General features: G+C 45.5%; 1 protein-coding gene across 3 annotated transcripts in view; it reads left to right on the forward strand.

Moving 5' to 3' along the window:
• LOC109900106 (proteasome activator complex subunit 4B) overlaps positions 1–13,011 on the forward strand; it is a 91,485-nt gene that overhangs the window by 47,798 nt on the left and 30,676 nt on the right. For all 3 annotated transcript variants that reach the window (XM_031835174.1, XM_031835172.1, XM_031835173.1), the window contains 8 exons: positions 57–152; positions 274–329; positions 527–583; positions 4,897–5,051; positions 5,925–5,987; positions 6,399–6,494; positions 11,555–11,686; positions 12,612–12,821. In XM_031835174.1, the coding sequence (XP_031691034.1) occupies positions 57–152; positions 274–329; positions 527–583; positions 4,897–5,051; positions 5,925–5,987; positions 6,399–6,494; positions 11,555–11,686; positions 12,612–12,821 (865 nt within the window). The remainder of the gene's footprint in view (positions 1–56; positions 153–273; positions 330–526; positions 584–4,896; positions 5,052–5,924; positions 5,988–6,398; positions 6,495–11,554; positions 11,687–12,611; positions 12,822–13,011) is intronic.

Raw genomic sequence — 13,011 nt, forward strand, 5'->3', positions numbered from 1 at the left:
TTTATAATGTGTAGTCAGTGTCGTGGACCCTGCATGTAACTAATCCCATTTTCCAGGGATGACGTCCTACAGAGTTTGTCTATCGTACAGCACTGCCTTCTCGGAGCAGGAAGTCTGTTTCCACCGCTGCGAGGAGAGCCCATCCCAGAACTGTGAGTAGTACACAGTCAAGCTTAATTAATGAAATGTATTTATGAAGCCCTTTTTACATCAATAATTGTCAGTGTTTTACTACAGTGTGTTTTAACTATGACATCTCTCTTTCTCTGTCAGGGTTACTAGCATGGTGAATCTGGGTGAGACCAACCTCTTCACAGGAGTGTCCTATGGTGAGTTGCATGCTTTAGCTCATAGTCATTATTCTGAGGCCTTGGTAACAGACAAAATGGTCCTTGAGCCTTCATAGTTTGCGGTATCACTCACTTGTTGTGGTGACAGCAGTAACTATCCGTTGATTTTTATTGTTCCAGAGACATGTTTGCATGCATGTTGTTATGTAAAACCTCAACTCCCTCTCCTCCTCCAGATGTGTCCAGAGAGAACTACAGAGATGCTATCTGTAGAGTGATGAGGCAGTTGCTACGTGAGTAGTGTCTCCTCCCTCCCTCCTGTCTGTAACCACAACTCAACCCTAATAGTGTCTCCTCCCTCCCTCCTGTCTGTAACCACAACTCAACCCTAATAGTGTCTCCTCCCTCCCTCCTGTCTGTAACCACAACTCAACCCTAATAGTGTCTCCTCCCTCCCTCCTGTCTGTAACCACAACTCAACCCTAATAGTGTCTCCTCCCTCCCTCCTGTCTGTAACCACAACTCAACCCTAATAGTGACTCCTCCCTCCCTCCTGTCTGTAACCACAACTCAACCCTAATAGTGTCTCCTCCCTCCCTCCTGTCTGTAACCACAACTCAACCCTAATAGTGTCTCCTCCCTCCCTCCTGTCTGTAACCACAACTCAACCCTAATAGTGTCTCCTCCCTCCCTCCTGTCTGTAACCACAACTCAACCCTAATAGTGTCTCCTCCCTCCCTCCTGTCTGTAACCACAACTCAACCCTAATAGTGTCTCCTCCCTCCCTCCTGTCTGTAACCACAACTCAACCCTAATAGTGTCTCCTCCCTCCCTCCTGTCTGTAACCACAACTCAACCCTAATAGTGTCTCCTCCCTCCCTCCTGTCTGTAACCACAACTCAACCCTAATAGTGTCTCCTCCCTCCCTCCTGTCTGTAACCACAACTCAACCCTAATAGTGTCTCCTCCCTCCCTCCTGTCTGTAACCACAACTCAACCCTAATAGTGTCTCCTCCCTCCCTCCTGTCTGTAACCACAACTCAACCCTAATAGTGTTCCCCCCCCCTCCCTCCTGTCTGTAACCACAACTCAACCCTAATAGTGTCCCCCCCCCCTCCCTCCTGTCTATAACTACAACTAAAGCTGCCCAGGTGTAACTAACAGTGTAAAGCTGCCCAGGTGTAACTAACAGTGTAAAGCTGGCCAGGTGTAACTAACAGTGTAACGCTGTCCAGGTGTAACTAACAGTGTAAAGCTGCCCAGGTGTAACTAACATAGTAAAGCTGCCCAGGTGTAACTAACAGTGTAAAGCTGTCCAGGTGTAACTAACAGTGTAAAGCTGCCCAGGTGTAACTAACATAGTAAAGCTGTCCAGGTGTAACTAACAGTGTAAAGCTGCCCAGGTGTAACTAACATTGTAAAGCTGCCCAGGTGTAACTAACATAGTAAAGCTGCCCAGGTGTAACTAACAGTGTAAAGCTGCCCAGGTGTAACTAACATAGTAAAGCTGTCCAGGTGTAACTAACAGTGTAAAGCTGCCCAGGTGTAACTAACAGTGTAAAGCTGTCCAGGTGTAACTAACATAGTAAAGCTGCCCAGGTGTAACTAACAGTGTAAAGCTGCCCAGGTGTAACTAACATAGTAAAGCTGTCCAGGTGTAACTAACAGTGTAAAGCTGCCCAGGTGTAACTAACAGTGTAAAGCTGTCCAGGTGTAACTAACATAGTAAAGCTGTCCAGGTGTAACTAACATAGTAAAGCTGTCCAGGTGTAACTAACATTGTAAAGCTGCCCAGGTGTAACTAACATAGTAAAGCTGCCCAGGTGTAACTAACAGTGTAAAGCTGTCCAGGTGTAACTAACAGTGTAAAGCTGCCCAGGTGTAACTAACATAGTAAAGCTGTCCAGGTGTAACTAACAGTGTAAAGCTGCCCAGGTGTAACTAACAGTGTAAAGCTGCCCAGGTGTAACTAACATAGTAAAGCTGCCCAGGTGTAACTAACAGTGTAAAGCTGCCCAGGTGTAACTAACAGTATAAAGCTGTCCAGGTGTAACTAACATAGTAAAGCTGCCCAGGTGTAACTAACAGTGTAAAGCTGCCCAGGTGTAACTAACAGTGTAAAGCTGCCCAGGTGTAACTAACATAGTAAAGCTGTCCAGGTGTAACTAACAGTGTAAAGCTGCCCAGGTGTAACTAACAGTGTAAAGCTGTCCAGGTGTAACTAACAGTGTAAAGCTGCCCAGGTGTAACTAACAGTGTAAAGCTGCCCAGGTGTAACTAACATAGTAAAGCTGTCCAGGTGTAACTAACAGTGTAAAGCTGTCCAGGTGTAACTAACAGTGTAAAGCTGTCCAGGTGTAACTAACAGTGTAAAGCTGCCCAGGTGTAACTAACAGTGTAAAGCTGCCCAGGTGTAACTAACAGTGTAAAGCTGTCCAGGTGTAACTAACAGTGTAAAGCTGTCCAGGTGTAACTAACGCTGTCCAGGTGTAACTAACAGTGTAAAGCTGCCCAGGTGTAACTAACAGTGTAAAGCTGCCCAGGTGTAACTAACAGTGTAAAGCTGCCCAGGTGTAACTAACAGTGTAAAGCTGCCCAGGTGTAACTAACAGTGTAAAGCTGCCCAGGTGTAACTAACAGTGTAAAAGCTGCCCAGGTGTAACTAACAGTGTAAAGCTGCCCAGGTGTAACTAACAGTGTATGCCAGGTACTACAGTGTAGCTGCCCATGTGTAACTAACAGTGTAAAGCTGCCCAGGTGTAACTAACAGTGTAAAGCTGCCCAGGTGTAACTAACAGTGTAAAGCTGCCCAGGTGTAACTAACAGTGTAAAGCTGCCCAGGTGTAACTAACAGTTGTAAAGCTGCCCAGGTGTAACTAACAGTGTTAAAGCTGTCCAGGTGTAACTAACAGTTGTAAAGCTGTCCAGGTTGTAACTACGCTGTCCAGGTGTAACTAACAGTGTAACGGCTGCCCAGGTGTAACTAACACTGTCCTGGTGTAACTAACGCTGTCCAGGTGTAACTAACAGTGTAAAGCTGCCCAGGTGTAACTAACAGTGTAAAGCTGCCCAGGTGTAACTAACAGTGTAAAGCTGCCCCAGGTGTAACTAACAGTGTAAAGCTGCCCAGGTGTAACTAACAGTGTAAAGCTGCCCAGGTGTAACTAACAGTGTAAAGCTGCCCAGGTGTAACTAACAGTGTAAAGCTGCCCAGGTGTAACTAACAGTGTAAAGCTGTCCAGGTGTAACTAACAGTGTAAAGCTGTCCAGGTGTAACTAACGCTGTCCAGGTGTAACTAACAGTGTAAAGCTGCCCAGGTGTAACTAACGCTGCCCAGGTGTAACTAACACTGTCCAGGTGTAACTAACGCTGTCCAGGTGTAACTAACAGTGTAAAGCTGCCCAGGTGTAACTAACAGTGTAAAGCTGCCCAGGTGTAACTAACAGTGTAAAGCTGCCCAGGTGTAACTAACAGTGTAAAGCTGCCCAGGTGTAACTAACAGTGTAAAGCTGCCCAGGTGTAACTAACAGTGTAAAGCTGCCCAGGTGTAACTAACAGTGTAAAGCTGCCCATATGTAATGTTTTTTAATTTTTTAAATATCTTTGTGTCTTATCACTGTCTTCACATGAAGAGCTAATATGTGAAATGGGATGCAACCAGCAAAGTTACATCTATATGACGATGATACAGTCATATATTCATGTGCTCCTTCTCTGGTTCAGGCTGTTGAAGAGCTCCAGACTGCTTTTTAGTCACTGCAGGACTCCCTTTTATGGTCTCAAACTGATTTAGAATGTACAAAAAACTACATTCATCACCTTTACCAGAGCTTGAACTCAGCCAGAGAAGGTTAGCATTGTCACATCAGGTGGCTTATCTGTTGAAAAAGTGTCATCTTACAAATACCTAGGTATTTGGTTGGATGACAAGTTGTCCTTTAAAGTTCATGTGGATAATCTTGTGACAAAGCTTAGATTGAAATTGGGTTTTTATTTTCGTAATAAGTCTTGCTTCCCACTTATGACTAGAAAGAAGCTTGTTCAGGCCACTTTTTTCTCTGTAATTGAGTAAGGTGACTTGTTGTATATGTGTTCATCAACAAAGCTCTTCTGGGTAAACTCCCTCTTTACTTCTGTAGTCTGGTCTCCTTCACCACCAGCAGTCACCATACCCAGTCTGCTAGGGGTTTGCTACTTAGTCCCCAGGACATTCACAGTATTAGGCAAGACTGCCTTCTCTTCTTGTGCACCAGAGGCATGGAATAGTCTACAATCCATGCTTCATCTAGATATGTTAGTGCCAGTGAATGATTGTAAAATATTGATGGGAGACTGTTTATGGAGGGGTGTAAATGCTTTTTTTTAGGCTGGATCATGTTGTATGTTTTATTTCTGTAATGTATTGATTGTTTCTGCCTTCTTGGCCAGGTCTCCCTTGAAAAAGAGACTCTGGGTCTCAATGGGCTTTTCCTGGTTAAATAAAAAATATATTTTTTTAATTAAACAAAGACATCTAAAACCGACCCCTAAAACCCAACCCTAAAACCGATATAGATAATTACACTTCATGTCAACGTAATGGTTGGTTCTGTTTTATGTCCCCAGATCACATTCTGGAACACTCCGAGGACGACACCAAGTCTCTATTCTCCATCATCAAGATTATCAGTGACCTGCTACACTTCAAAGGCTCCCAAAAACACGAGTTTGACTCTCGCTGGAAGAGCTTCAACCTGGTCAAGAAGTCCATGGAGAACAGGGTGAGAGATATAACTAGAACGCCATACTGGAGCCGTGGTGGAACTTGTGTGATTGAATGACATATTTCTCTTCAATGAATGAATGCTGGTCATGTAAGGCACCCACAGACTTATCTAACATATATTTGTAAGAGTTTAGTGTTGATTTCTGTATCAGTACAAGGCCCTTGCCAAAAGTAGTGCATTACATAGGGAATAGGGCCCAGCCTTGGTCTAGACAGTAGTTCATTACATAGGGAATAGGGCCCAGCCTTGGTCTAGACAGTAGTTCATTACATAGGGAATAGGGCCCAGCCTTGGTCTAGACAGTAGTTCATTACATAGGGAATAGGGCCCAGCCTTGGTCTAGACAGTAGTACATTACATAGGGAATAGGGCCCAGCCTTGGTCTAGACAGTAGTTCATTACATAGGGAATAGGGCCCAGCCTTGGTCTAGACAGTAGTTCATTACATAGGGAATAGGGCCCAGCCTTGGTCTAGACAGTAGTTCATTACATAGGGAATAGGGCCCAGCCTTGGTCTAGACAGTAGTGCATTACATAGGGAATAGGGCCCAGCCTTGGTCTAGACAGTAGTGCATTACATAGGGAATAGGGCCCAGCCTTGGTCTAGACAGTAGTGCATTACATAGGGAATAGGGCCCAGCCTTGGTCTAGACAGTAGTGCATTGCATAGGGAATAGGGCCCAGCCTTGGTCTAGACAGTAGTTCATTACATAGGGAATAGGGCCCAGCCTTGGTCTAGACAGTAGTTCATTACATAGGGAATAGGGCCCAGCCTTGGTCTAGACAGTAGTGCATTACATAGGGAATAGGGCCCAGCCTTGGTCTAGACAGTAGTTACTCATTTCTTTCCTCCTGTTCCACCTAAAGCTTCATGGCAGGAAGCAGCACATCAGAGCCCTACTGATCGACAGAGTTATGCTACAGCATGAGGTAGGACCTCTGTCGGTCTCTCTGTCTCTCTCTATCTCGCTCTCTGTCTCTCTCTGTCTCGCTCTCTGTCTCGCTCTCTGTCTCGCTCTCTGTCTCGCTCTCTGTCTCGCTCTCTGTCTCGCTCTCTGTCTCGCTCTCTATCATGCTCTCTGGCACTCTCTGGCGCTGGCTCGCTCTCTGGCTCGCTCTCGCTCTGTGTCTCTCTCGCTCCGTGTCTCTCTCGCTCCGTGTCTCTCTCGCTCCGTGTCTCTCTCGCTCCGTGTCTCTCTCGCTCTGTGTGTGTGTGTGTGTGTGTGTGTGCTATCCATTCTCAAGTGTCTGCTGCTGTCATGGAATAGTCTGTCTGTGTTTCTATTACGCCTGGTAGTAACCCAGCTGCTGTTTAACTGTCATGTGTTTTGTGTTGTCCAGCTTCGTAAGCTAACAGTGGAGGGGTGTGAGTACAGGAGTATCCACCAGGAACTGATGAGGGATCTGCTGAGGCTATCCACCAGCACCTACAGTCAGGTTAGCCCTGTTTTCGAGTTCACTCCCACACACGTTTGTTTTCGAGTTCACTCCCCCACACGTTTGTTTTCGAGTTCACTCCCCCACACGTTTGTTTTCGAGTTCACTCCCCCACACGTTTGTTTTCGAGTTCACTCCCCCACACGTTTGTTTTCGAGTTCACTCCCCCACACGTTTGTTTTCGAGTTCACTCCCCCACACGTTTGTTTTCGAGTTCACTCCCCCACACGTTTGTTTTCGAGTTCACTCCCCCACACGTTTGTTTTCGAGTTCACTCCCACACACGTTTGTTTTAGAGTTCAGGAAAATGGTGTCAGGAAAGTAACCTCACACTCAATGTCAACAAAACAAAGGAGATGATCGTGGACTTCAGGAAACAGCAGAAGGAGCAGTCCCCTATCTACATTGACGGGACAGTAGTGGAGAGAGTGGAACGTTTTAAGTTCCTCGGCATACACATCACGGACAAACTGAATTGGTCCACCCACACAGACAGCGTGGTGAAAAAGGCGCAGCAGCGTCTCTTCAAGCTCAGGAGGCTGAAGAAATTTGGCTTGTCACCAAAAACACTCACAAACTTTTACAGATGCACAATCGAGAGCATCCTGTCGGGCTGTATCACCACCTGGTACAGCAGCTGCTCCGCCCACAACCATAAGGCTCCCCAGAGGGTAGTGAGGTCTGCACAATGCATCAGGGGAAAACTACCTGCTCTCCAGGACACCTACACCACCCGATCCACTGCCTGTTCACCCCGCTATCATCCAGAAGGCGAGGTCAGTACAGGTGCATCAAAGCTGGGACCGAGAGACTGAAAAACAGCTTCTGTCTCAAGGCCATCAGACTGTTAAACAGCCACCACTAACATTGAGTGGCTGCTGCCAACATACAGACTCAACTCCAGCCACTTTAATAATGGACAAATTGATGTAATCAATTTATCACTAGCCACTTTATATTATATAATACTTACTTACCCTACATTACTCATCTCATATGTATATACTATATGCTATACCATCTACTGCATCTTGCCATCTTTATATAATTAAATGTATCACTAGCCACTTTAAACAATGCCACTTTATATAATGTTCTCATACCCCACATTACTCATCTCATATGTATATACTGTACTCTATACCATCGACTGCATCTTGCCTATGCCGTTCAGCCATCACTCATTTATATATTTTCATGTACCTATTCGTATTAATTCCTTTACACTTGTGTGTGTATAAGGTAGTTGTGAAATTGTTAGGTTATATTACTTGTTAGATATTACTGCATTGTCGGAACTAGAAGCACAAGCATTTCGCTACATTTGCATTAACACCTGTGTATGTGACAAATACATTTGATTTGATTTTAATAGTTATTGCTTAAGCTATGTGAGTTGAGGGAGTCTACAGGAAGAGCTATATGTTGCTGGCCAATATCGACAAGCATCTTCCAGTCCCGGGCCATGGCTAGGTGTCCAGTTTCTGGCTTCGTAGGAGGATACTTGGGCCTTTTTTAAATGAAGAAGAGGAGCATTCCGTGATCCAATTGTGTGAGTTTTGCAGCAGATAATGCTGCTGTCATGTAAGGTCTGGGGTTTTATGGGTGGCAGCACTTCTGAAGACCCGAAATGAAAATGTGTACTTGGTTGCCATTTGATACACATAGCTGCAGAGAGGGCGTCGAGCAGCTCAGTCTTAATACTGAAGACTTTCTCTTAACCATCTTTTACTATCTCGACAAGTGTAGCAAGAGGAAGGCTTCTCTGGGTGATCTACAGATCCTGTGTGACACTGATGTCAGGAAGATTTTGAAGCTGGTATCTGCAAGATGGTTGTCCCTTGGCCAGTGTATCAATCGCCTTCTGGAGCAATGGGATCCCCTCGTAGTGTTCTTTGCCGATGAGGTATCGGGAAAGAAGACCACTGTTCCCCCAAGCTCCACCACAACAGCCACATCCTCCTCCTCGTCATCACTTGAGCCCTCTGCTAGGCAGCCCAAGAGGTTTTCCTCCTCCACCACCACAATGCCACAGCTCAAGCCCCAACCTGGCTCTACAAAGCCCCAGCCTGGCTCTGCAAAGCCCCAGCCTGGCTCTGCAAAGCCCCAGCCTGGCTCTGCAAAGCCCCAGCCTGGCTCTACAAAGCCCCAGCCTGGCTCTACAAAGCCCCAGCCTGGCTCTACAAAGCCCCAGCCTGGCTCTACAAAGCCCCAGCCTGGCTCTACAAAGCCCCAGCCTGGCTCTACAAAGCCTCTCACCCGAGCCCCCACCTGAATCCTCCGAGCTCTCACCCGAGCCCTCACCTGGCTCCTCCGAGCCCCCACCTGAATCCTCCGAGCCCCCACCTGAATCCTCCGAGCCCCCACCTGAATCCTCCGAGCTCTCACCCGAGCCCTCACCTGAATCCTCCGAGCGCTCACCTGAATCCTCCGAGCTCTCACCCGAGCCCCCACCTGAATCCTCCGAGCCCCCACCTGAATCCTCCTAGCTCTCACCCGAGCCCCCACCTGAATCCTCCGAGCCCCACCTGAATCCTCCGAGCTCTCACCCGCCCTCACCTGAATCCTCCGAGCCCTCACCTGAATCCTCCGAGCTCTCACCCGAGCCCCCACCTGAATCGTCCGAGCCCTCACCTGAATCCTCCGATCTCTCACCCGAGCCCTCATCTGAATCCTCCGAGCCCCCACCTGGCTCCTCCGAGCTCTCACCCAAGCCCTCACCTGAATCCTCCGAGCTCTCACCCGAGCCCCCACCTGAATCCTCCGAGCCCCCACCTGGCTCCTCCGAGCCCCCACCTGAATCCTCCGAGCTCTCACCTGGCTCCTTTGGAAGCAAAGTCACGCCATCCTCCATCAAATGTGGACCTGCTGACAAAATCTTTGACCTGACTCTGTTCAAGCAAAGGGATATCGGGGACAAAGTGGCAGAAAATAAAGTAAAAGAAGGACCAAAACATCTTACCAAACCTGAGAAAGTCTTGAAATTTCTCACAGATCCTGTATCAAAAATCTAAGCATACTTTTTACAGAGAGCCATGCCAATGTTTTGATGTCGGAAATCTGATTCTACAACGAGAGGATATATACCCAAAATACCTCCGTTTGTTGGTCACGTTATGTTGAGAAATCAACCGGACATAGCGGCCACGAAATTATATCCATAATATCGACAGAAACATGGCAAACGTTTTTTATAATCAATCCTAAATGTGTTTTTCAAATATCTATTTGATAATATATCAGCCGGGACAATTGGCTTTTCAGTAGGAGCGAGAGGAAAAATTACTACCTTTATCTTTTACGCAAGAATCACTCTGAGAGCCCTCAGCTGGCCACTTACGCAATGTAGTCATTTACGCTCATTCTTCAACATAAAGGCGTGAAACTACGTTGCTGTAGACACCTTAGGGAATACGTAGAAAAAGGAATCTGGTTGATATCCCTTTCAATGGCCAATAGGGGTGCATAGGAACACAACGGTTTCAAAATAAGAGGCACTTCCTGATTGGATTTTCCTCAGGGTTTCGCCGGCAATATCAGTTCTGTTATACACGCAGACAATATTTTGACAGTTTTGGAAACTTTAGAGTGTTTTCTATCCTAAGCTGTCAATTATATGCATATTCTAGCATCTGGTCCTGAGAAATAGGCAGTTTACTTTGGGAACGTTATTTTTCCAAAATTAAAAATAGTGCCCCCTAGTTTCAAGAGGTTAATAATCCACTCAGTTTCCATCCAACATAATGCATACAAAATGAATCCCAAACGTTACTAATAAACTTTTCCAAACAAGTCAAACAACGTTTATAATCAAACCTTAGGTATCCTAATTTGCAAATAAACGATAACATTTAAGATGGAGAATAGTATGTTCATTACCGGAGATAAATAAGAAAGAACACTCTTTCCTCCACGAACTTGGAAACACTACAGCCAAAATGGGAGCCACCTAGAAAAACGACAATTTCTGGGTAATTTTTCCCAAAACCAGCCTGAAACTCTTTCTAAAGACTGTTGACATCTAGTGGAAGCCATAGGAACTGCAATCTGGGAGGACTTGGCCATATTATTAAAATACTAGCCATTGAAAATAGTGGTAAGCTGAATTGTTTTTTGGGGGGATGCTTTGTCCTCTGGGTTTCGCCTGCCATATCAGTTCTGTTATACTCACAGACATTATTCTAAAAGTTTTAGAAACTTTAGCGTGTTTTCTATCCAAATCTACAAATTATATGCATATCCTAGCTTCTGGGCCTGAGTAACAGGCAGTTTACTTTGGAAACGCTTTGCATCCAGATGTCAAAATACTGCCCTCTACCCCAGAGAGGTTAACAAGACATTTGTGGAGTGGTTGAAAAACAAGTTTTAATGACTCCAACCAAAGTGTTTGTTATCTTCCAACTTCAACTATACCAGGCAAATCTGTCTAGGGAAATGATTTCCTGAACATTTGAAGGTCTCCAGGTGATTTGTTCTCACCCACTGTTTCCTATAGTATCTTTTTGTTTTTTATCATGGGTAACATGTTTATTTGATACTGATGCTGTTCTTCAAACATTTGTTCTTATCATATCAGAGTTTAATAAATAATAATAGTGTATAAGACTTTTGTACATTTTGTACCTAAACAAATCATTTATTTGTTTAATAAAATAAAAAAAGCTCCATAATAACGGCCTTTTGTGTTCTTTCTAATTGCATCTTGTTAGTGACTTTTACCATATGTTTAAATGGAATGCTGTCAAGAAAGAAAGTATTCCATCGATTTTATAGGCCTGATTTGGTACAATTCTATAATTGCGATCAGACTCACAAACAGCGCATGCCACACGCTTCTGGTACTCTAAAAAGTGGGACAGGGTTGGCAGGTCTGTAAATGGCATATATAATATCATATATTGTACCTCAAAACATATTGGAGGAGAATTTTAAGTCTGAACAATGGGTTTTCTCTTGTTTTTTGAGGAAGTGGCGAGGATAGAGGATGCAAGGAATCAAGGAAAATGTATTAAGAAAGAAACACCATTTGAGTGTCCCTCCCCCCATGTGTGCTCCTCCAGGTGCGTAGCCGGGCTCAGAGTGTGCTGTTCACGGCTCTGGGAACCTATAACTTCTGCTGCAGGGACGTGATCCCCCGTGTGCTGGAGTTCCTGGAACCAGACCGCTCCGACGTCACACAGCAGCAGTTCAAAGTAGGACTGTCCCTGTCCTGTCTCACTCTCTGTCTTGTCTCGCTCTCTGTCCTTTCTCGCTCTCTGTCCTTTCTCGCTCTCTGTCCTGTCTCTCTCTCTGTCCTGTTTCTCCAAAACTCTTATTCTGTCCACATACACACACACACACACACACACACACACACACACACACACACACACACACACACACACACACACACATGGTCTAGGCTGGTTATTGTAAATTGATTGATCAATTGATTGATTAATTGTTGACCAATCGATTGATTGAGTCATTTATTGATCAATCAGCTGACTAAATTATTGTTTGACTGACTGATTGAATGAATGTGAATGAAAATACTTATTTTCCACCATAATTTTCAAATAAATTCATTAAAAATCCTACAATGTGATTTTCTGGATTTTTTTTCTCATTTTGTCTGTCATAGTTGAAGTGTACCTATGATGAAAATTACAGGCCTCTCTCATCTTTTTAAGTGGGAGAACTTGCACAATTGGTGGCTGACTAAATACTTTTTTGCCCCACTGTAAATGGAGAAAATGTAAAATAACTGATCCCTCTTCCTTCTATTTCCCCATCCTTCATTGTCTTTATCCTTCCTCATCTCTCTCTCCGCTCTCCCTCGTTCTCTCTCCTCTCGCTCTCTCTCCTCCCGCTCTCTCTCCTCCCGCTCTCTCTCCTCTTGCTCTCTCTCCTCTTGCTCTCTCTCCTCTTGCTCTCTCTCTCCTCTCTCTCTCTCTCTCCTCTCGCTCTCTCTCTCCTCCCGCTCTCTCTCTCCTCCCGCTCTCTCTCTCCTCCCGCTCTCTCTCGCTCTCTCTCTCCTCTCGCTCTCTCTCTCTCCTCCCGCTCTCTCTCTCCTCCCGCTCTCTCTCTCCTCTCGGGCGCTCTCTCTCTCCGCTCGCGCTCTCTCTCTCTCTCTAGGGTGCCTTATACTGTCTCTTGGGGAACCACAGTGGGGTGTGCCTGGCCAACCTGCACGACTGGGACTGCATCACCCTGACCTGGCCTGCCATCGTCCGCTCAGGACTCAGCTCAGCTATGTCCCTGGAGAAGCCCTCCATCGTCCGCCTGTTCGACGACCTCGCTGACAAGATCCACCGCCAGTACGAGACCATCGGCATAGACTTTGCTGTAAGAGTCTCTTCCTGCCTTTCCATTGGTCAAAATTATCATTACAACCATCTGGGTTTTAATGACACCATGTCAACTTGATCTGATTGTAAAGTGAAAGTAATATCGTCATGACATCATTACTCCAGCTCCAGACCTCGTCCTATATAACATGTATAATAATATATGATTAAACCTCTTAACTGTAATG

The sequence above is a fragment of the Oncorhynchus kisutch genome, linkage group LG11 (genome assembly GCF_002021735.2).
Source record: "Oncorhynchus kisutch isolate 150728-3 linkage group LG11, Okis_V2, whole genome shotgun sequence".
NCBI classification, from domain to species: domain Eukaryota; kingdom Metazoa; phylum Chordata; class Actinopteri; order Salmoniformes; family Salmonidae; genus Oncorhynchus; species Oncorhynchus kisutch.